The sequence below is a fragment of the Gymnodraco acuticeps genome, unplaced genomic scaffold (genome assembly GCF_902827175.1).
Source record: "Gymnodraco acuticeps unplaced genomic scaffold, fGymAcu1.1, whole genome shotgun sequence".
Taxonomy (NCBI): Eukaryota; Metazoa; Chordata; class Actinopteri; order Perciformes; family Bathydraconidae; genus Gymnodraco; species Gymnodraco acuticeps.
In genome coordinates, this window is record NW_022989974.1 from 3,778,443 (window position 1) to 3,803,274 (window position 24,832).

Here is a 24,832-nt window from a genome sequence, read left to right on the forward strand (position 1 = left end):
CATATGTTTTAAAGCAACACTAAACAGGAAGTTAAGTGACTCCGTGTGAGCCAGGATATACTTCTAATGTTGTACAACGAATCTGGTGGAAAGTATCTCGTCTTTTAGCCGTGTCTTTTGGGAAAGTTTGCGTTCACACATTAAAAGCTCTTGACAAATGACCAATCTCATCTATTGAATTGCTTCCCTCAGGAAGGCACTTTAGACTACTATGAACCACCAACGATGTCTACAATAATTAATATATCCAAAGCACAGTTTCATTATTAATTAATCAGTGAATCATTCACTTCCACCTCCTGAACCCCTCGCCAATACAACTGTAAGAATAACTTTACAATAGTGTAGAAGCTTAAAGACCGCTCTCCACTACCTTCACTTAGTTAGGAGGATACATTTGAGAAGAACATTTTGTTTGCACAAATAGATTTTTGGAAATCATTTAATGGCCATCTATCTTGTGTCAAGAAGATGCAAGACCAACAGATACAAGAACTATTATGTCCGTGCTGCCATTGGATTTTGAATAACAATAATAATATTGAGATCTGCCATGGTGGCCTAACCCCTTTGTTCATTTGACAGACACGTAATGTAAGATAAAAGCAGAGAACAAGAGAGAATAAAGTGCCAGGTCAGGAGATCCATTGTGTTTGAATCACAGTCGATAATAGTGTTTATTACATGGCTTAGTTGAATACTCGATTCTGATTGGTCAATTCAGAACACGTGACACGTTGTTAATACCGAACAGACAGACCGCTGTCAAGGACTTATTGACCGTTGTTAAGGACGCTCACATCTTCAGAAAGAAGTCCGGTCGATTTAACTGTATACAGTTGGGCCGAAAAGCAAACTGCATGCAGTTTGCTTTTCGAACTGGGACATGAAAAACAGCGCAGAAGTAACGGGGCAGAAACCGTCCTTTTTACGCAGCGGTCCAGACATAGACATCAAACGGCGACACATATTCAGTTGCCAGTTACTTTGTCATTTGGGCCAGTGGCGTTTTCTCCCGGAAGCCAAGGGAAGCCAGGCTTCCCCTGTTTTTTCGGATTGTAGTTATAATTTAAATAAATAAATAAAAACACTTTGTTTTGTTTCGATAATTCTCCTTTGCTGTGTGTTGCTGCCGGCCCGTCTCTCCCCCATTCTCATTGAGTATTTTACAAAGAGTGAAACAAACAGCGCCCCTCTAGATGTTATGGTGAAACAGTAGATTGCACTCACTGTTGCGAGAGGAGGCCAGCCGAATCTGGCTTCCCTTGGTGAAAAAAAATTGAGGGATTGACCAATCAGATGAGGCCCACGTGATGCCCCTGCCAACCTGTGATTGGTCAGGGCCATGCCAAGGGAAGCCAGCCGCCATCCAATCAAATCACATCAACATCAGTTTTAATACTGCTGTCATCACCGCCGTTAGAAATTATCAAGCAAATGAAGCATTATGGAGGGTGGAGATTTGGCGTACTTAATCAAACATAACTTTACTAAACTTCCGCTACAGCAGCAACTGAAAATTAAATCAGATGACAGGCCAATGCCCGCACTCGAGCTGTGTGTACACCAGTCTATGGTGTACACAGAGGAAAAAGGGAGAGAATCGGACGTTCAATGAGGATAATTATATCCGCACGGAGTGGCTAACTGGAAGCGCTAAACTTCAGCGTCTATTTTGCTGGCCATGTCTTCTTTTTGACAAGGATTCGTGCTCCCTGAACAATCCTTGGGCAACTTCAGGATTCATCGACCTGTCACGGGCAATTGAGGGGCACGGTAAATCCAAAAATCACATAGATTGTGTGATTGTCTGCATTAAATTAATAAGGAGAGTTTCAGCTGGAGAGTGCGTGCGGACCTTTCGGTTAGATAACAGGCGTGTGCAAGTCCTGCATCTGTGTGATACAAATGTGTGTAAAATGATACCGGGCGCTGTAATCACTCATCTGGTTACGTTATTGACCACCCCCCCCCAAAAAAAAATGGGCTTCCCTATGGAAGCAAACAAGAGACAGAAGTATTTGAATTTTATTAGACACCGAATTTATAGCATTGAAAATAATTACTTTGAAAATCATGAATCTGAATTTTTTTTGATCCGAATTTACCTATGTGAAATAAAATTGTAAAAATTCAAGTTAAAAAAATTCGAATGTTCAAATTCAGATCCCAAAAATTCAAGTGAAAAAAATTCGACGTCAAATATTTTGGTGTTTAAAATTCGATGTAAAAAAATTCGGTGTGTAAAATTCGACGTCAAAAATTGCGATGCAGCCTCATCCGGGCTACTCAGACAGGATAAGCAATCGAGCCCTAATGCAATCAAACCGACTTCTGGCCTATCAGAGCCAAGCGGCAAACCCCGGGACAGTGCGGTGAAGCCCAATGCTGCAAACTGTAGGCGATGGATGCAGATGGGAGCAATTCCCGTAGACCCTTTGTTAAAATGTCCAACTTAACATCAGAAAATGAACATGTTTCTAGCCTGGATCTACAAAAACATATTCTGTATATAGTTAGATTCCCCCTTCATGACAACGGGACTGCTGCTCCTAGCTCCTCTCTGCTAGCTCCGTTAGCTCCGTGATGCTACAGCGGCTCAGCTCATGAGGAGAACACTACTTGAACTCTGCCGTGTTTGTTGTGTTGGTTCCTGGTGGACTATTCGTCATGCAAATATAGGATTTATCTGCGGTTGAAACAGACCGTCCATGAATGCAGTTTCTTCGGTAAGTCAACCCTGCGTACTTTATGTTACTGGTGTTTTTATTAAGCTAACGTTAATGAATGTTTAGAGTTGGGGTAGCATTTGAGCAATCGTAGCTCCATCTGTGCTAACGATGCTATGCGTAGCATCCAAGAGTGTAAAACATTAAGTGGGATGCTACTATATACCAAAAGGCTTCTGTGCGAGGTTGCTAAAATAAGGTCATCCTTGTACGTTAGATAGTTAGTTTGCTATTTAGGTTACTGTATGCATTGTTAAGGTTCATTTAAATTCGCTATGCTCTACTATAGCATAAAATAGACTAGCTAACGTCAACGTATTGTTGAAGAGAGGCTTAGTGTATATTAAATCAACCTCACAATGAAATATGTGTATCTTTAAAATATGAACGTCACATTTCAAGATAATAACGCTCCCTTAGATATTGTAATATGGTTTGTTGAACTGGAGTTATTTATTGCAGCTAACCGCCTATCCGACGAACGACCCAAACATTGTTGTTTTTAATATTATTACCAATGCCTCTTTTAATTGTATTATCCTCACACTTGAGAAACAGCCTCATCGTGGCTGTAGAACAGAACATGTAACTTAATTCCTGCATTTAAGGACGATGAATAGCGTAGTCAATGCTTTAGTGACAAGGAAATGATTTGTTTAAATATGATATATGACGTTATCTGTGACTTCAGTGGAAATTAAGCTTATCCATTGCATTGCATTTGTTCAATAGGTTTGTGTCTTACCCTTACGTGTGTGATGCATATGAATATGGCATTTGAAAACAAATTAATTTGACTGACTCATGAAAACCTCATCCAAAGTAACAGTAAAATAAAAAGGACCTACACAATAATACTCAATCAAACTGATACAGTATAAGGACTGTGATATCCAGCCATTTCTGAAGTATAACAATAAGATTATGACCTGTTTTTAAAAGAAGATAAAAAGTTGTTTGCATGGAAAGAAGTCTGTAACCCACGCATGTAACTTTACATCTGTTTGTTCAAAGTGTCCTTAAGGTGATCCAGACAGGCTGGACCAGAGGAGGAGAGACAGATCTGGAGTCCTAGCAGCAGAGAACTTCAGCACGGATTCCAAGGTACACCTTTTTCATGCTTTACAAAGAATGCATAAAGTAATGACTCTAATACACTGATATACATGCCATTAAACATGACTGAATACTAGATCACCTACACATCAGTGATGTTGAGTGGACTTTATTAGCAAAAGGTTACATTTACATTTTACCAAGCAACATCACATAGTGAGAGCTGCGACCCTTTAAGCTTCCACAGTTGCACTAAGTTTTGATAACAGTTAAATATTATTTTAATAATACATTTATTTCAATGTTGATGCATTTAGAACGGTTTATTCATAATCTGATTATCTTTGCAGTACACTGTTGGATTTAAAAAACAAATTCAAATAAAAAAATCATTATATTTATGAACAAACAAACACACCTATCTTAAATAACACACTTGCTCTGCAATAATATGTTTTTTGATATTTCTGTTAGGAAAGGACATGCCTGAGAGACAGGACTGCTTCACCATGTTCTCTTTCTCTGAGGGTCCAGAAGAACATCCAAGAGGGAAAGGAGAAGCTGATGTTATGAGATTTAAGAGCAGTACAGGACATTCACTAAGAGACACTTGTATTGTAACACAAAGACCTGCACACTGACTAGTTTTGTAGTCTAACGGGAACTTCATTTGTGTTGTTTTGTGTTTTACGTTGCACCTCAGAGACAGTGTGATTGTCAGGCCTATAAAGTTTGGCAAAAAAAAAGTCAGCTGATCAAATGCATTTGCCTCACTTTGAGCTTCACATCCCTTGTGCCGCCGAGTTTGGAACGTCATAAATAAATGGTACCAATCTTCAGTCAGATGTGAATGTGTAATCTAACATTTTCAGTAAGAATAACGGACAAAAGGAGTGCAAATACAATTGATTGAAATGTGAACTAAAAGTTCACATTTCACTTCAGAAAGACCCTCAGCCCTCTCCGGTCAAAGCAACAGACAGGACGTTCATAAAGCTGAGGTTTCCCCCAAAGTCTCTAATCATCCATCCTGTGAATATGAGAGGGGAACAAATAGTGTAATAGATGCTTTGGACAATAAGAAATATAAAGTTAACTGTTGAGTTGCTCAGTTTTTTAGATTGACAGGGTTTAATAACACAAACAAAAGGAGAGAAATAAAGATTGGTCTTTCAATAAATTGTGTTGATTTTGTCTTTTGAATTGTTTGTCTGAAGTCAAGTAGCTAGAACTGTTACTTATAGTTTGAATGATACAGTCTGGTTATAATGTTTGGAGGAGGCATCACAGGTAAGAGCACCATGTGTTGTGTTACATCCACAACACATTGATGTGTGTGTATTTATTTATCTACTATTTCTTGAATCATTACTGTCAGTCCAAAACAAGAGATTTTGTTTTGGTAACATTTAAAAAAAAAAAAAAAAAACATTATCTCTTTTCCACTACACTATCTTGAATACTTTAGTTTTTACGTCACTACATTTATCTAACAGCTTTAACATTGTAAAGGTGTCACTTCGGACTCTGGGTAATTATGACAGCATGTCCTACTCAGAGCCCTAGAGTCTCTCGGGCTCTGGTCCTACTATTTTGAGAGTTTGAACAAACCAGACCTTCATCTATTAATGTAGAAAATAGTCGGCACATTACACCATTATGAAAGTAATAATTAGTTAGCTCATTGTTCAAAATGAGCTCCAACTACAACAGTTAAGTCAACTCGTGCATCGGTAATAACAATAAATCAAATGATATAATATAATAGTATAACTTGTGTCTACTTTAAATACTCTAACAACACTTTCCTAATTATACTAGCATACTTTTACTAAAGTAACATTAACATGTTTAAATGCAGGGCTTTTGTAAGAGAGTATTTCGTATAGTGTAGCATGGTCTACTTGACTTATCTAACCGAAGTGATCGTTACGTTACTTTGCAAACCGTCCCCCCCACCCCACCCCACCCCCCCCCCCCCCCCCCCACACACACACAAAAGGACACGGTAACGTTGTGATTCACTTCAGTTAATGATAACTACGGAGCTTGCTAACAGCAAGGCACAAGGCTACTTCACTCATTTAGCTAATGTAAGATACAAATGCTGTCGAGCCCTCACTGCTTGTAAGATAAAGAGCACAAACTGACTGCTTACCCGAGCGGCGAGCCCCGCTGTTCTCCGTCATTTTTCTCCCGGGTTGTTGTGATCACATGACTGACAAAGCCGTGCTCTGATAGACCAAGTCAGTTTGATTGCATTAGGGCTCGATTGCTTATCCTGTCTGAGTAGCCCGGATGATGCTGCATCGCAATTTTGGACATCGAATTTTATACACCGAATTTTTTGACATCGAATTTTTTGACGTCGAATTTTTGGGATCTGAATTTGAACATTCGAATTTTTTTCACTTGAATTTTTACATTTGTATTTCACATAGGTAAATTCGGAGCAAAAACATTCAGATACATGATTTTCAAAGTAATTATTTTCAATGCTATAAATTCGGTGTCTAATAAAATTCAAATACTTCTGTCTCTTGTTTGCTTCCATACTTCCCCTACATTTTTCCCCACGCCACGCTACTGATTAGGGCAGGGATATCTAGATACTTTCCAAGGTTTGACATCATGAATTGTGCTACTTTTAAAACAAGGAGCGATGTTTTCAAATCTGTAATCAAAAAGCTCCTCAAAAACGCAAGCAGTTCCTACCATTGGCTTTTCAAACTGACAAGAGACGCTCTAACTGTTTTTCAAATGTAACAGTTTGAAAAGCAAGCAAACTGTCTGATTGTCTTTAGTTTTCTGCTATCGTGTGATAGCAACATGGAGGATTTTAACATTAATTTTAAAATATTTGGAGAGCACAGTAATTTGGAGGAATGGTTAGTGGCTGATGAGTCCCCAGTGAAGAAAAGAAAAAGACAAGAGGGACAAGAAAACAGCGGAGAAGTAACGGGCAGAAACCCTCCTTTTTACGCAGCGGTCTAGACTAGACATCAAACGGCGACACCTATTCAGTGTGCAGTTACTTTGGCTTTAGGGCAGGGATATCTAGATACTTTCCAAGGTTTGACATAATGAATTGTGCTACTTTTAAAGCAAGCGGCGATGTTTTCAAATCTGTAATCAAAAAGCTCCTCAAAAACGCAATCGAAGCAGTTCCTGCCGTTGCTACGTTAGTTCAAACGGTAACAACGGACTATTTTTCTTAGCGGATGCATGTCAATTTAAATCAATACATACAACTATTTTTTAAATCAATAAAATCATTTTCTAAATCCATAAAAGCATTTCAATTAATATTGGAAGTCATAACGTTACTTTGTTGAGAATGTGGCCATGTAATAAGCGGGATAATGTGCAGCGACGCGGTCATTATGGGGAAAAGAACACCGACAGGCTGATCAGAAGCCCGACGCGAAGCGGAGGGATCTAGATCGGCATGAAGGTGTTCTTTTCCCCATAATGACCAAGTCGAACTTACTTGTTCTTCTGATCAATGACTGCCTCCTTGCCACACATACATCCACACATGTATACACTATTGATTTAGTGGACAGGAAATAAGCAGGCAAGGTGATATTTACACTCGTTTTAGAAAAAGGCCAAATAGAGAGAGGAGTATTTTGTTTGTTTGAGCTTAGTGATAAAAGAGAAGAGAGAAAAGACAGGAAGGGCCAATGACTAAAAGGGATAAAACAGAGAGGACAGGAAAGAGGGAAAGATTACACAGCAGGAGGGAAACAGTGCACATAGGGCTTTATGTTACTTCTTCAATTGACTGAAACACTGTTATAGGATCTCATAGTTATTGTTGACTACTTTAAACCGGTGAGTCATGATGTTTCAGTGATACCGGCAACTCTCACACATGCACAGCGCTGGCCAAACAATTAGCTACGGGCTGGTAGTTGGCAAACATTTGTGGAGTGACATCATCTCCGGTGGCGACTGACAGCACATGCTTCATCATCCCCATGGCTGCTGGAAGTCAATCGAAACTCGGTTGTTTGATTATACACAGGTTTGACTGCTCCTGTGACTGTGTTTACTGAGGCTGGATGGAACTGCAGTGGAAGTGCTTTGATAGAACCTGGTAGTTATCATATGCATCTGGTTGTACATCATTTAAATTATGTACAACCAGTACAATACCTTGTTCGTCTTTTACAGTTGTTTAAATGACACAAGCATCATTTCAAGATGAGCAGCAAAATGGCACACAAGCTTTCGTCAACACAGAGCCAGTAGCCTGGGGAGGTGAGAGATGATGATGATGATGATGATGATGATGATGAGAGAGCAATGATGAGGATGTTAAAAATAGAGGGACAGAACAAGCCTCAGGGGACCAGGTGATATCTGTTACCACCCACTGCTCCTTACTGCTCTCTACAGCACAGGAAAGGTGGACTACAAGAAAAAGGAACACTTCTTTCCTAATGAATCTGCATTTCCGAATATAGAGGAATCATTTCTGCATGTAAGAAATCCTATTAATAGCAGCCTTTAAGTACATTATAATTGTATGATTTAAATACTGACAGTACACAACATAGATAATTAGGGCAGAAACGACTATTCTTCCTGGGAACCTACAAATCCCTCAAACAAAACGTGGCTTTTAAAAAGGGTGTCGAAACAGGAGTTTGAACAGAAATGGTGTTTTATTCAACACTTAATATGTAGATTTATCTGCTACTCCTTCAATCAAAAGAATAGAGTTTGGTGATGACGTGAAATAGAGGACGATCACGTTTGATGGACGTTTTTGTCTTCACCACCTTTGCTGCAATTGTAGACAGTTTCTCTCATTAAGATGCCTTCAGTGTTCATTCTTCAGAAGTGTTTTATCCAGAGCTGTATTATCCAGACGGCTCAAACACTCTAAACAAATGGATTACGGGACAAACTGAAGAAAGCAGTTTCCGCATAGGTCGTCTCCTCCTCCCAAAAACAGACGGAAAAGTCAAGTGAAACTGCTAAATACTCTACTCTGTTACCTTATGATGCATTACAACACTTCTCTTGGTTCTTTTAAATAATGTGAGCTCATATGTTACTGATAATTAATAATCTAACCAGTTTTTTTATCGTTAGCATGATTGAACTCTTTCCTTCTCTAAGGTCAAGCATAATGAAAAGCACAAGATTCTAAATTTGATTAAACTGAGGTAGAAATAACACAATAAATTAACTTAGGACACAAGACCCTATTCCAGGGGTTTTACTATATTTTTCTAAACAAATGACGTACTAACTAACAAAGATTTATTCTTCTCTGACTTTTTTTGATCTATTAGGAGAATGTGGCAAGATGAGGTAAATGTGGCATGTGAATATGAACTACACTGCATAAGATACCTAGCTCAAAATAAATAATATATACCTTTTATATATAAACCACACTGCTGAGAGTGTTTTCATATTAGGTCTACATACAGCACGATTCCAGCTCTACTGGTCTGCATTGTGTTGAGGCATTTTGTTCTGAGATGTTTTGGGAAATAATGCAGCAGATGGCGGGATGCTTTCTCTGACATGAAAACTAAAATATGCTGAGAGACAAAGGAAGACAAAAGATGAGCAGGAAGACAGGTGGACATGTGGAGATGCTGCCTGGGGGTAAATACACTGGGTCATCTATCCAAGGTCAGTGAACCTTTGCAGACAGAGCCCTGCAGGAGATATGTTCTCCAAAGACACTCACAGCTTCAGTCTCTCTCACACGCACATCTTCTATGGTGTGAGAGGACTCGCCTCGAGGCTTGGCTTCTGTTTCATGTCAACCCAGGAGCTCATATCCCACGAGAGCGTACTCCCCGATTCTTTCCTGCCTGTCTTCCTCTCTTACAATAAACATGTTGCACCTTGCAGCCCTTCAGTTTCTCCTTCTGTTTTTAGACCTGTTTTATCTTTCCACTCCTCTGAGAAAAGAGGGAAGACTAGATCGATCTCCATCAGTCTGGGAGCAGACCTTCCACTCTGAAAGTGAGACTGTTCCTCTGCCCATGTTCATCATGATGCTTCCAGGCATTTGAACATTCACCAGCAGCACTAACCAGAGCTGAAGAGGAACAGTGAGTGTAGTCAGTCAATCGATTAATTAGCAGCTAATTGTAATTAATTCCACAGGCTGAGCACCAGCTGCAATACAGCGGGCTGTAAACAGACATTATGCTGAGTTCTCAATACAGCCCCTCTACTCTCTTTAACAGCACTACCACCGAGGGATACATCAAACTCATGGACAGTTGTAGAGCACAATAAACTAGCCTGTTATTGCAAAGGAGTCAAAATGCTCTCCAATCAGCAATAATCAAACATAATATTTACAAATCATTACACCCCTTGGCGACGGCTCTAGTCAAGCTCTAGCCTGCCGCTTTTACTGCTGTAGCTGAAGTTACTGTTTAACAAGAGTTGAGATAAAGTCCAAAGACAGACCACTCAGTTACTGTAGGGATCAAACTATCAAGTGAATGAAGCTAACACAAAGTTACAGACTAAACAATGATTTATTCTGGCAGATATATTAGAGTACATTGTTTCTGAAGCTGACAAATCAATCGGTCTTTAACACTTTGACTGCTGTCCTTAACAAGCACGTCTCAAGCACAGAAACACAAACTATTGCCACAGTACCAATTAGCTGGAGGATAATAACCACCACACGGGGCTTTGCCAGCAGCAAAGATCTCAGACAACTGAGCCTTTAACCATGAATGGAGCTGCATCGTAAAGATGGGACGACACAGACAGGCTTTTAACAACTAAACAAGCTTTTGTGTTTATAAGCTTACCTTTGAGTCCTGTCTACGAAGGCTGAAGCGCTGCACCATCCTTACTGACTGACGCACTCACAGCTGGAGCCCCTGTTCTCCTGTCCCGCACTGTCCCCACAAAGTACACACAACCTCACATACAGTACAGTCTGCATTCAAACACACACACATACTGAAGGTACACAGGCTACCCTCCTCTCCAAACATCCATGAGCACACACTCTTCTAGTCCACACCGCTTTTGTCTACTATGCAAACACAAGTGAGGAGAGAGAGAGAAAAGAGGGAGACGGAGAGGAAAAAAGGAGGGAGAGCAAGCAGAGAGATAAAGAAAGCTCAACTGCGTTGCCTTGTACTCGTATTCACAGTGATCCCCTGAGCTCTGTCTCTCAGACACACTCACTCAGACAAGATGCTCACACCACATGGCTTACAATGCACAAATGATTTAGAGTACACACACACACACACACACACACACACACACACACACACACACACACACACACACACACACACACACACACACACACACACACACACACACACACACACACACACACTTCATACAAAATGCATCACACACACAGCCAGTGCTCAGCTCTCACTCATCTAGGTCGGGGCAAGGTTGCCTCCTGCTTCCTGTCAGTAAGCCGAAAGGGTGGGGTGAGGAAGAAGTGGTGGTAGAAGAGCAAGAGGAGGAGGAGGAGGAGGAGGAGGAGGAGGGGGGGAGATGGGAGAGGAGGGACCAGCTGATTGTCTATACTAACTATCTCCAGGGACATAGGGAGGGGTACAGGGAAGAGCAAGAGAAGGAAAGAGGAAGGAAAGTCGAGGGGAGCACAAGGGGGTGGAAGTTGCTTTTTGAAACAAAAAACAAAAAGGGAAAGACAAAAAGACCCATTCCTGCTCGTACACACTCATATTTAGACGAGCTATGCATCCCCAGGACCTCCACACACCTCCAAGGTCAACCACGCTGTTACTATGGCAACCCAAGCAGGGCGTAGTTCGAGGCTGCAAGTTTGGGGGTAACCACAGCGAATGATTGCATGACCTGAATGACATTGCTGTGTTGCTATGTGGAGGGTGGCTGTGATGATAGATAGAGATGTGTGAGACATGTTATCTCATGGTCGTCTATAGCAACAGGACTGAAGGAGCACAGACTTCTGGATCTCAGCCCCGCCCCATCCCAGGTGGGGTCACTCACATAGGACTAAAGCATACTTTATTCATACTTAATTTTGTGGAAAAGGAAGGAGTCATTTAAATTTAGCACACAGAGAATTCATAGAGAAATTCATAGAGAAATTCATAGACAACCATCGTCTGTGACACATTGATACAGAGTCCTTGCCTTGGCACATCTTATTTCCTCTACACAAAGATCAGTCTAGCCTGCAACAATCATGATCTCATGACAACACAACCTCCACATGAACCAAGCCCAGTGCAGCGCACAGCTGGTTAGCTGATCTCACAGTGACCTCTGGTGGCAGACACAACAAACACAAGTCAGGTGGTTTGATAGTTCCACATCTGAATGTGAGGTTAAAGATTAGATTGTAAAGAGATGTGAGGTTTTAACAAACCAATACCAATACACACCAACAAATCCATGACGATTATACTCCAACACAGAAGTTGTAGAACATGTAACTTCATAAATGATATCTGGACTCAACAAACTAAAAAAAGGCTGAGATTTTCGAGAACTAGTTTTATTGCAATCTCATGTATTTCAAACAAGTATGACTTCAAATGATAAACAGGTGCACGTATGCAAACATTTAAACATCACTCCTGTTTACCCCAGGCAGTGATTCAGTGAGCCTGACAAATGTTTTACGAAAGTAATGAAATTGTCTTTAAAATTGGCTGTAGTGTTGTGATTATTGCAAGTCTACTGTATTTGTGTGCATGAAAGTGTCTTATGTGTCTTAACTGTTAGCAAGCTGTACCATGCATATCTGACAGCATCCGCAGTTCAGACACCAGCAGACTTTCTTTCTGCATTCAAAGCTAATACAGCAGCATTGAAAGTCACATCGACAACAAGGTGAACCTCAGCTTTTGATTAACAGTTCACTGACAAACAAGGCCTGACACTAGTCAAAGGGTAGAAGAGACACATCGATCAGCTTGCTGTCACTCACCCTGTCCGTCTCCTCCGTGGAGTGGTACCCTGATGACAGCACCACGTCCCCTCCAGTGTATCCCGGTGTGGGGCTGCTGGGGGTGGTGTCAGTAGTGGAAGAGGAGCGTGGACGGCTGATGTGATGCTGTGGATCGTGGGTGTAGCGGCGGTGCCGGGCCTGGGGGCTACCTCTCAGCAGAGGGTCTCGGTCTCCGCTCCCAGATCCCGACCCGGACCCTTTACTGCGGCGGCTCTGCAGGCTGGTCCCACGCCTCATCATGGCCGCAGCGCCTGAGCCCTGGCCAGCTGCGGAGGGAATCACAGGAGCAGAGAGGTGGTCAGATTCTGGACAGCAGGACCCCAAGGCATCCTCGTGGGCAGAGGGGGAGGAGCCACCTGCTGACACTACAGAAGAAGATGAGGAAGAAGACGAAGATGGGATGGCGGAGCGAGAGAGGGACAGGCGTTTACGCTGCTGCTGGAACAGCTGTTTCAGTCCCTGGCCAAGAACCCCAACGCTCTCCCGGGCGTTTTGGCTCATCTTACTGAGAGAGGGGGGCTTTGACTGGGATGAGGCCCTCTTCAACCTGGGGCTTTGTGACCCTCCTGCATTCTCAGGACCAGAACTGGGGCCCACCCCCTCTGGCTCCCTTTGACTGTCATCCCCCTGCTGCATGTGGCCCTGCTGAACTCTCATGAATAGCAGGGAGCAATTGTCCAATCAAACAGTCAGCTAACACTTCCCCCCCTCTCTCTCTCTCTCTAAGACATGCAGAGGGTCAGACCGGGACAATGGCTGATGGAGAGACGACTACAAACAGTAGAGTACAGTGGAAGTGGAGATGGGACTGTCTGATGGAGGGTTGCATCGGCTCAGTGTCGGTCAGAGGGATGAGTCCAAAGAGGGAGCATGCATCTTTGATTCAGGAACAAGTGGCCATGATGGTCTAGCACAGAGAGAGAGGAGACGGATTATGAGAGGCTGGAATAATGCCTAGATCTAATGACATGAAATCAGTCATTTATTTTTAACTCGTGACCATTTGCATAGTAATCTGTCTGCGGACCGGACAGCATTAAGTACCAAAACAATATGTGATAGTAATTGAAAGAGAATCGAGCCTGATGCGATATCATCAGTTGAAAATGCTATTAGACAAGCAGCCTCATTGACAGCTGTGCCAGGCCTCTGAATCATTTGAAATCCCATCAGGCCAATGTTTCATGAACAGATACAAAATGATTAAGGATAACAAGCTGGTTACAGTTTTGCTAGCATGATACAATGATCACAAAACAAAGAGACAACTAATATAATAATAATAATAATAATAATTTCAATTTATATAGCGCCTTTCACGAAACCCAAGGACGCTTTACAATGGGAAGTAACAAAACAAAAAGTAATAATAAAGATACATAGGCTGAAGAAAACAAAAACAGGAACAGGTTAAGAGGAGACAGGTCCAAAACAAGCTTGGAAAATAAACAACAACCTTGAGAAGGATGAAGACACACGTAGCTGGTAGAAGAAAGGAAAGGATGTAGAGAAGGAAAGAGGTAATGAGTCACATCAGAAGAAGAAAAACCCACCTACCATCAGCCTGACTCTCAGCCTAGTGTGACTCACTCTTGTGGATTACCTGAGAAGAAGGTGGATAGATGGAGACCAAAGAAAGATTCTGTTTAGAGTTCAGACTTAAATCTTCAATGTATTCACTGACATTTCATTCTGTTGCTATCAATCATCGTGTTCACTTGCTGGGCACACGGAACAGAAGATGTGTGATATTGAGTGGCACGGTTTGTGTGTGTGTTCCTTTAAGGGCTAATTCCGAATCCCCAAAGGGACGCCTTTATTATCATGTGAAGGTATCAAGAGACAAACGTTTTCGCACTAGAAACAACACAATACATCTTTATTTATAAAGCCCTTTCAAATCTCCAGACCAGACCAAAGTGCTGTACAGTCAAATAAACTAACAAAAACATACAAACAAAATCACACAGCACAGCTCACACACCATACAACAGGTAGAAGTAAAAACAATAGACAATTTAAAAGCAACAATCTAGATGTCAATACGCTAAGGAGAAGAGGTGGGTTTAAAAGCAGACGGTGTTAAGGCCTGTCTGATATGCATGGGCAGATCATTCCACAGCGTGGGAGCCGCTACAGAGAAAGAACGGTCACAAAGTGCAGCGTCACAAACACAGAACACCGTGCGTGTTCACCTCCGGCAGCCTTGCCCGCTGCCTGGCTGAATCGAAGTGACAAAACCAGAGTGGACACCTGACAACATACAAGCCGTCTTCCTCAGGAAGGAACCTTATTAGTGGAGCAGTGACCTCCTCAGAGAGACACCTACAGACAGGCAGGCAGGAAGCCCCAGCATCCCTGCAGCATCAATAGCTGCTCCCATTGAGAGCAGCAAAACAAGCAAGGCAGGAACATTGGGAGCCCTGGGGAGGGACAGCTACACACTCAAAGTATATTCCTCCAGCTGTACTGTCAGCTCATGAAGAATAACACAAAGTTGGATGGACAGGGACACACACTCACTTGCACACATGTATGCAAACAACCCAGTGACAGGCTTCCTTCTCATTCGCTAAGAATACAATCGACTGTTCAGTTTTAACCGACGTCCAGAGACAAAAGAATGAGCATGGAGCTACTTGCAGGTAGCATATGTCTTTACACAATGGCCACGCTATCACTGCCAAGAAAGGGCGTATTCATGCTCATAAACACATTCACACAGCAGCTTTAACTTTCCCAGCAAGCCAGTCTGAAGTCTGAGTGTTTTATGTTCAACAGAAGATACTAACTTAAGTGCTTAATCAAAGGCTGTGTGTTAATATTGTGAACGTTAAATGTGACTGCCACAGAGAGAGAGAGGAGAGAGAGAGAACAAGTGTTGAACAGATGCAGTCACCTGCTAGCTGGCGGCTGTCTGTAGATAATGAGATGTTGCACTGTCAAGCGTTCAGATTAAAAACAACACAGCTTCAACTTGATATTTTTTCCTGATTACAGCTGAGCAAAGAATCCATGTCTTTATAGTCTTATTTACATTAGAAATACAATTCGTCATAATTAAATAATGACAGTAAGGTATCAGAACACACTAGAGTTATAGTTTGCAAAGACTCAATTCAATATATCTATGTAAATTGTTATGTAATGGAATTGTTCTTGAAGTATCTAAAAATAAGAAAATGCTGAATGTATAAATAGTTGTGTATTACCAATGGAGTTCAATGCAAATCATACATTATTTCACATGACTAAGCATCCATCTCTTTCTGTAATTCAATTTAATTTGTTTCCTTCCTTCCTGTTGGAATACATAATAATGAAAATACTTGTTTGCATGAAACGGCATGTCATGATTACTGCGATATGAACTTCCTGTCTGACAATCGTAGGAAGACAGCCTCACGATCAAGAATACATGCATACTTGATTATGCATGCATGCAGGCACCCTCACAATGAGTGGCATTTTCTGGCAGTGTCAGTGAAGTGTAAGTGATTAGGAAGAGGAGTACTGAGCTGTTGTTTCAGTTTGGTGAGTGGAGGGGTAAACCTTAGTTAATCCTGTCCTGAAGCTGAAGCCCTGTCCCGACCCCGGTGCCCATCCCTGCCTCTGTGTCTATAAATCCCCTCCTTCATCCCCAGGATGATCCCAGTGCTGGATTGGATGTTTGCTTGATTGCCTACGGTTTTATATTCAAACTAAATCCTCTTTCAGGAGCCTTAGAGGACAATGATTTACTGTCAGCTTGGTGTGTATGCTTGTGTGAGAGGTCCTGCATCTTTGTTTAATTTAAGCAAGGCTCACTGTTCCACCTTGAGGGTGATGACGCAAAGGAACACCAGATGGATCAACCTATTCTGCACAATTAATGTAATCTATTCTGTGCACCGATAAACGAAAGTTCACTATCACTTTTTTTACCAGTGAAATGTTTAACCGTGTCTTCTTTAGACAATTTAAACACAAATGCAATACTTTGTTGATCCTTGAAGGAAAATTCTCCCTTCATTCCCCCTTGGATCAACCTCAGAAACATCCTAGTGATAGATGTATTCTGCTGTATTAAAGCCCTGTCCACCACAGAAACAGAGCGATTATCAGCGACTAACAGGTGTCAGTGACAGCCGGGATCAGCGGCCTCAGTGAGTCAGCATGTTTCTCAGAAATGTCACAATACTGTCAAAGGTGAATTACAAACAACCACATGGACAATGGCCTCTCTGGAACCGTGTCAGCCTCACTCATGCCCTTGTATAAATACACACAAACACATACGTCCTTGTCCTTAGCTCTGTCGCTCATTCCATTCAGCAGAGCTGCCAGTCGTCCTGCTGTCATTGTCTTTGGCCGGCTGAACCAGAGAGATGGTGAAAGCTCAGCAGAGATCTGGCACTGGCAGACTGGGAACCAAGCACTTCACATTGGCATTTTGCAGACCATGAAAAGCATGTAAGAATCATTATAATACAGAACATCAGAGATTTAGTTTAGTTATAAATAATTAACAATCATCTTGTGTCTTTAACTTCCTGATTTATTTGTTAAACAATAAATAAATATTACAGCTCCCTGTAAATGTTTACTTGAATTTCATTCAGGCACGAAGGTTAATTTGATAAAGATGGAGCACTGAGGTGTTCTAAAATCCCATCCATTATCAGTATTAAACTAAGAAAACAATCAAAGGTGATTATTTAAATGGGGAATAAGCCCCAAGAGTTCCAATGGTGAGTGACAGCTCCTAATAGCTATGTGATAGACCAGATAATGTGCAATCTAGCGTAAATTGAGATACATCAGTTCATTGTAAAGTATTATAGTCTTGTTATGCAAATATTGCCATAGTTACAGTACTCCACAACCAAATACCTGATCACCATCTTCTCATGAATATTTAATTATACTCTTTATATATTATTACAGTATACAGAATGTACTCGATCTGTAACTCAAATGTTTGATCTGATATTTATATATTTTCTTACTACTACAACTTACACCATTATGTCAATTGCAGTATTTTATTTCCATTACTCTATGTATTTGTATTCTATGTTTGAGGATCCTAAACTGAATTTCCAAAACTACGATCTAGCTATTGTACACATGACAAATAAAGCCTTTGAATCCTATGAGAAAAGTTGCAAGCTGAGCATGACCAACACAAGTGGGGGCTCCATCTGGCCTGTGCGCTTTGACACATTGGCAGCCATGTTGTTGTTCATTGCTGAACATACAGTCGGTAAACTCAAAATATGGCCATAGCTTAAACAAGCCCATGCAGTGTTTCCAGAGTAGTCTGAGAGCTGGCGTGGAATAGACCACTCTTTGTTCCCTCTGAGCCACACACAGGCCCATCGCTGCTCTTTGTGCTGCGCCTCTTTCACTGACAGACACACATCAATAAGAGAGGAATTAGGCCAGAGAGCTCTGGCAGCGATGTTTGTGTGTGAGCGCATGCACGAAAATGTGTGTGTGTATTTACCGGACAAAGACAGCAAAGAAAGAGAGAAATAGCCGGAATTATACTTTGTGGAAATGTGCATATGTGTACATACTATGTGTGTGTTGTCTTTAACTGATGGAAACTGGACCATATCTCATTCAGCAGCTGCATAATGACAGCATAGGCAGGAAACAGGAACAATCGTTATTGTAGTTACCCTATGTGGGTGTGTGTGTGTGTGTGTGTGTGTGTGTGTGTGTGTGTGTGTGTGTGTGTGTGTGTGTGTGTGTGTGTGGTGTATCTGTGAGGGGGGGGCAGAGAGAAGCATGCTTGCGACAGTTCTGACAATGCAGGAGATGACTTCAGCATACTGCTAAGAGTGTGATAAGAGAAACAACTCTTTGTATCGGGCAGGCAGAGAGAGTAAGAGAGGAGAGAGAGAGAGAGAGAGAGAGAGAGAGAGAGAGAGAGAGAGAGAGAGAGAGAGAGAGAGAGAGAGAGAGAGAGAGGGTTACAGAGGGTACGAAAGAGGCAAAACTGGATCAAAGGCATCCCGTCCACGGCGTGTTTCGCCTGGCAGTGTCGGGTTCAGCTTGGGCACTGAGCTCAGAGTGTGTCAGAATGAGGAGGTGAATGGCAGGTAGTTCCCTGAAAGACACCCCATTGTGCAAGATGAAACCCACAGGGAGGCCCCGCTGCCAGAGTTGTGCTCAGCTTTCCAGGAACAAGACAAACCAAAGACACACAATCATTTACGTCTACAAATGCAAACATTCAAAAAGGCACAGCGACACAACTTGTGTTTTCCTGATTCTACTGATTTGGTCACTCTGTTGACGTCAAATTGAATAAACTTTTCAAAATATATTTTTAATTTAACATATATAAATCGCTATCTTAAATTACGCAAAAGAGTGTGGATGTGGACGTTACCTAATATATTCAGATATCTTAGTCAACAGGTCCCACTGCCATGTGTAACTACATATGTTGTTAACATATTCCCTCATATTGCGGCAAAAGCGTATATAAGTTGTTTAAAAAATATTAAAAAATAGACAATATATATAATAGGGATATACTTAACACAAAGGGAACAACAGGTGGTATATTGAGAGTGGAGCAAGTCTGAGTCATCTAATAAAGGTCCTTACACACCAAACTGACACCAAAGAGTAGCAGCAGCCTGTGAGGTGGGAAGCTGCTTATTTTAATTTCAGCACCACAGAGGCACCGTTATGGTGATCTATTTTGATTGTAAGAGCTTTACGTATAACACATATCTCTGAGGTATAGGATTAACAGAGGGGTACAGTGAAAATAATCTAAATAATTGAAGGCTGGCTGCAGGTCATCAGGCTGCATGTTGAACATTATGTTGTGCGTGGCTATATGTTAACAGGTGAAGGCTTGTTTAAGGAACACCTCTGCATCTGTGCTCAACACCACAGCATGTGTCCTCATGAATCATTCACCATGTGTTTGGAACTGACACTGGTCCATGTTCACCACGACAACACTCGGCACATACCCGATGTGTCCGAGCTGATGGAGATGTTGGTATTGAGGATCTCATTCTCTTGCTGTTTGTTGGTAAGGCAGATGATTACAAAGGGGGGTTTCAACAGACAAAAGGATACATTAGTAGAATGTATTATACATTTCAAGCCTGCAAAGTGGCCTTCACTAACCTGCTAGGTGTTTACCAGCGGCCAGGCTGACCTGACCAACATAGCTCATATTCCACCAGCTCTGGCACGGCACCTGTCAACAGGCTGGAAACCACCTACACTGTACACAGCGGCTGAAATCTCATACCAGAGATTGTGTTAAAGGCACACAAGGAATAGCACCAGCAATCCATGTCAGGGTCAACACACACTTTGTGCGACTGAAGACAGGATCCTGCCAGGTTATCAGGCCAAAGGCTAGCTCTGTGTGGTGCCTCCAGGTGAGAACAACTTTACGCAGTCAGATATAAATCACCTAATCATCACCTATTTAAATAACTCTTCAGTCAGTTCTCAATGCTCAAGTAACCAGACACCTCTACAGCGCAGTGTTGGGGGGGGGAGGGTTAGTGGGGATCAGCACATCCAAGCTCTGGTCTTTAAGCTCTTACCATGTTTGTGATGTTGGGCTCAACACGTAGGCTGTGGGTCAACTATGTCAAGTCTATATTCAAAATATGGTATTCCTCCTGACCTGCAAACCTTAATATCCATGTATCTTAACCCCACTTATTAAAGATAAGAAGATGTAAACACACAGAAACAAAAGGGTGATTAGACACATGGAGTTTTGAGGAAAAAGGCAATGTCTAAATACGTTCATATTGGCCAAAATCTACAGTTGCCCTTGTGTGCAAATGTATTCAAAGTTTTTCTGAGGCTAATAAGGGGGTTCAGCAAGTTAGACAAATAAAGCGGATAACTTCTTAAGGAATACATACAGTACGATGTATCCCATGACAACCTATCCTTTACTAAATCATGGACTTCACTCCTTTTAAGTGTAAACTCTTGTGAAGCTGTGTGACCATGCATCATTTCTGCTGTCTTCAAACAGGAGGGAAGCAGGCAGCTCGTTGCCACTGGCAACCACAGCTTTTATAAAGGAATTTCACCTTCATTCTGGGTAGTGTGGGAGTCTGTCCTACTCGAGAGAATAAACCCAGTGTGTTCATAGTTACAGCCAAACATTGTACTTGTACAGTAACTATTTCTCGATGGCATTGGCAAAAAGGAAAAAGTGTGTTTCCTCTCTCAGAGACTTCCTCTTTAGCCACTGCTGACCTTTGGTTGCAATAACACAACCAACATCCCTGCCTGAAGGATGCTGACATTGGATTAAAAAAATGCATGAGCATCCGACTCATTTTGAATTTCTTACTGAACATTTATCATTATCATTTGTTTGGGAGAAAAAAGGAAAACAAAATTCAAACTGCAAAACACAAACTTAGAGTAAAATCACAACTTCACGAGAAAAGATCATATCTAGTGTCATGGTGTGGTTGTTTGTTATTTTATGGTGTCTACAAAGGTTTCAGATATCAGACTTTTACATGATTTGATCTCATTCATGCTCCATTAGCAGCTTTTCATCCCAATTTCACGTATAATTGGGTCCAGCCAATTACCCTTGTTCTGGGGTCCATACCAGTAGTGACACAAAGACATACATGTCTTGTACGGTACATGTACATGTCTTGTCCATGTACGGTATCTCTTGTCATTCCAACATACATCTCTACCAATATGGTCAACACATGACATTGACCTTGAATCTTATTCATGTCATATTTCCAATTGACTGTTAAGGTTAGGTTTCAGAGTGAGAAAAGCCATCTTCCCGTACACACAGCCAATGTATCAGCCCCTGTGACAGCCAGGTAAGCAAACAGCAAGCTGTGTTAATCTTGTGATCTAATCTAGGATTAGCTCATCCTCACCACATCAGACGCTGAAGGGTTACAAGAGGCTGAACACAAGTCAGAGGAAGAGGAAACTCCATCTTTAAAGGCTACTGAGTTCTATGTTGTCAGCATTGTGCCCACAAACACCCATCCATATACAAAAACACTCAATTCAAAGCTGAGCTCTAAACAGGGAAGGCACAACGCAGGAGGAGCAGGAGGAGGAGGAGGAGGAGGAGGAGGAGGAGGAGGAGGAGGAGGAGGAGGAGGAGGAGGAGGAGGAGGAGGAGGAGGAGGAGGAGGAGGAGAGGAGGAGGAGAGGAGGGCCAGCGTCATCATGGTGGTCTGACGTCGGAGTGAGACATGAATGGCTGCGTTTGCAGAGCCCTGAAGGGCAGCCAAGCTCTCAGCCACTTAGCAGAGTATGCTGAACAGATAGGGATACATCATGTCCTACCGGACACTTCAAACCCTCTACGTTTGTGTAAACTGTACACGCAGTGCATCAAAACCAGCAGGTAATACAAATGGTTAGAGATGTAAACAGGTATCACAGTTATCAGAATGAATGTGAAGAGTATGTGGAAGAAAACTAACCTTCAGTCCATGTTCACGATGCTGGAGAGGATTTCCTTCACTGCAGAGGAGAGGACAACCTGCTACATCAGGCCCATGGTTCTTCAACAACAAAAGAAGCAAAAGTGAGATGGAAACTAATCCTCTAAATGCTTTCTTGGCACATTGTACTCCCTGCGCCTGCCTGCTTTATGCCTGTGCGTGAGAGTGTGTCTGTCTGCCAGACACTGATAATAATAGGTTGCAGGAAAAATTATCCTCTGTGAAGAATACTAGGCTTCAGAAGTAATGAGGCTGAAGATATCCATCCTTACTGTACCATCAATTGTCTTTAACCCATCATTTGATTAGCGAGCTGAGACCAAAATAAATATTGCTGAGGGTTTATGAAAACTTGTGTCGTTTAAGCTGAAAGTGGAAGGGCCATGGCTAACATACATATACAATTTAGCTCATTCTTTTAAAGTATTTTCAAGTAGGCTTCCGGTAACTGCTAGAATCCACTTCAAGACACTGGTACTTGCGTACCATGCTGCGAATGGATCTGGCCCTTCGTACATCCAGGACATGGTTAAACCGTACACCCCAGCGCGTGCACTACGCTCTGCATCAGCCAAACGACTCGCTGCACCCTCGCTGCGAGGGGGACCCAAGTTCCCATCAGCAAAAACACGTGGGTTTGCTGTCCTGGCTCCAGGATGGTGGAATGAGCTCCCCATTGACATCAGGACGGCAGATAGCTTGCACATCTTCCGGCGCAAACTGAAAACTCATCTCTTTCGACTCCACTTCGAGCGATATAACTATTAACGAAGCACTTTTATACTAATAAAGGACTGGCTTATCTAAAGCCAGTTGAGTAGCACTTGAAATGTTTGGCTCTATGAAACCTGATGTACTTATATGATTCTGTTTTCTTCAAGGTTGTGTCTTCCTGGTCGAATGTACTTATTGTAAGTCGCTTTGGATAAAAGCGTCAGCTAAATGCAATGTAATGTAAAGTAATGTAATGTAAAAAGTAATGTGTAGCAGTTTGTGTTCTGTTGATTGATTCTGTTTTCATCTGATATGGTAATACAATTCTGTATTCTGTATTGTATGTGCTGCAGAATAGAAACCTGCCATAAATCAGCGTTTAACTGAGTCAGGCTAGGTTTTCATGTGTATTAATAACATAAATATAACAAATAGAGATACATGGTGACAGCATCATAGTAAATAGAAACAAAGTGTAATTGATTAACTGGAAATATACTCCATAGCTACTGATCCTCTGATTTTGCAACAGTGTCCATTAGAAACTAGCAAACTCTTAAAACACATGATGAATTATGTTGTTGCCGTAAATGATTACCTTATAAGCAATGACACAAGCCAGTTGTACATTCCGTTTTCATCTGATATGGTAATGCTATCTCTTAATTGCTGCAGAATAGGAACCTGCTATAAACCAGTTTTAACTGAGTCAGGCGAGATTACATGTTACACATATAATGTTACTTTTATGTTTTTGCTGTTTAATTCTTGCTCTATAAACAATGACACAAACCTGTTTTACATTCTACATTTTAAAACATGTTTTATTTAAGTACTGCAGCAAAACGCCTGCATTTGAATGCTATGATGAGGAGATAGGAGATGAAATACAGCGTTAAAAGATGGTTACGAAAGATAAATTGAGTAGCAGTTACAGTAACAGTAACGTGCTCTATGTAATTTAAGTTTTAATTGACGAGCCTTCGTGTATGTTGTGAAATAACGTAAAGCATTGTGTATTGCTCTAAAATAAATACTAGTAGAGTTTTGAGCAGCAGCAGTGTGTTAACGGACTTGACAGTTGAGTGTGTCATTCTACAGAGCTGCTCGTACGATGAAACATCTACATCGACACTCATAACAGCTTTTCATCGCACAGCACACATCACCCACAAGCACAAACTGATTGTTAAACTAGCAGGAAAAAACTAACTTGAAAATATTTCACACTTACTCGGGTGATAGCAAACTGTTGGAGCCGACACACAGACGTTAGCGAGCGGCTCCCCTCCTCCGAGTCCCGTCCGTCCGCCCCACCGTGGTCCAAGCTCTGACGTCATGACGCAAAACGTAATCTAATAGAAAGGGATCAAAGATTGTGTTGTGATAAGAGGCCTCACTCGCGTATTTAAAAAACGATATCTGCATATTTACAGACATTAAAGAAAACGTTTAAGTAAGAAATTCCCTAATTATAGCTTAGTTAGGAGTTGAGAATTGGAAATAAGAACAGGAAGTAATCCAAAATAAATACTATTATAAACAATTGTGATGAAATTAAAGAGCTGGATAGTTTTTAATTTCAACCTTAATTGATGCTTCCTAACAAGTGCTAATTGAATGCTTAACTTAAACTTTATACTGCAACTTTACATGATATGCTTCACACGCATATACATTCAATATCTTCCCATTAACACAAGCATGTCTACCACACATGTATGTTGCTTTATTTTATATTTTATTTAAGTTTGTATTTTAGCCATATATTTTAACACTATGTTGTGTTTTCCAAACGTTAAATACATATTTAATGTGCATTGTGGGAGGGTGTTTGAGATCCAAGATTTTTACTGTAAACAAATGCTTATCTACAA

The 24,832-nt window shown here is 41.4% G+C and overlaps 1 protein-coding gene across 6 annotated transcripts in view; it reads right to left on the reverse strand.

Annotated features, from left to right (window-relative positions):
* Positions 1 to 24,258, reverse strand: part of tmcc1a (transmembrane and coiled-coil domain family 1a) — a 43,941-nt gene extending 19,683 nt beyond the window's left edge. Inside the window, exons 1-4 of one of the 6 annotated variants that reach the window (XM_034211002.1) lie at positions 24,190 to 24,258; positions 22,221 to 22,301; positions 14,314 to 14,359; positions 12,736 to 13,022 (exon numbers count right to left, since the gene is read on the reverse strand). In XM_034211002.1, coding sequence (XP_034066893.1) covers positions 12,736 to 12,996 — 261 coding nt within the window. In that variant the 5' untranslated portion in view covers positions 12,997 to 13,022; positions 14,314 to 14,359; positions 22,221 to 22,301; positions 24,190 to 24,258. Of the gene's footprint in view, positions 1 to 10,594; positions 10,941 to 12,735; positions 13,664 to 14,309; positions 14,360 to 22,220; positions 22,772 to 24,189 lie in introns of those variants that run through there. The other 5 variants (XM_034210999.1, XM_034211001.1, XM_034211000.1 and 2 more) reach the window with 5 other exon arrangements.
* Between the last annotated feature and the right edge of the window lie 574 nt (positions 24,259 to 24,832).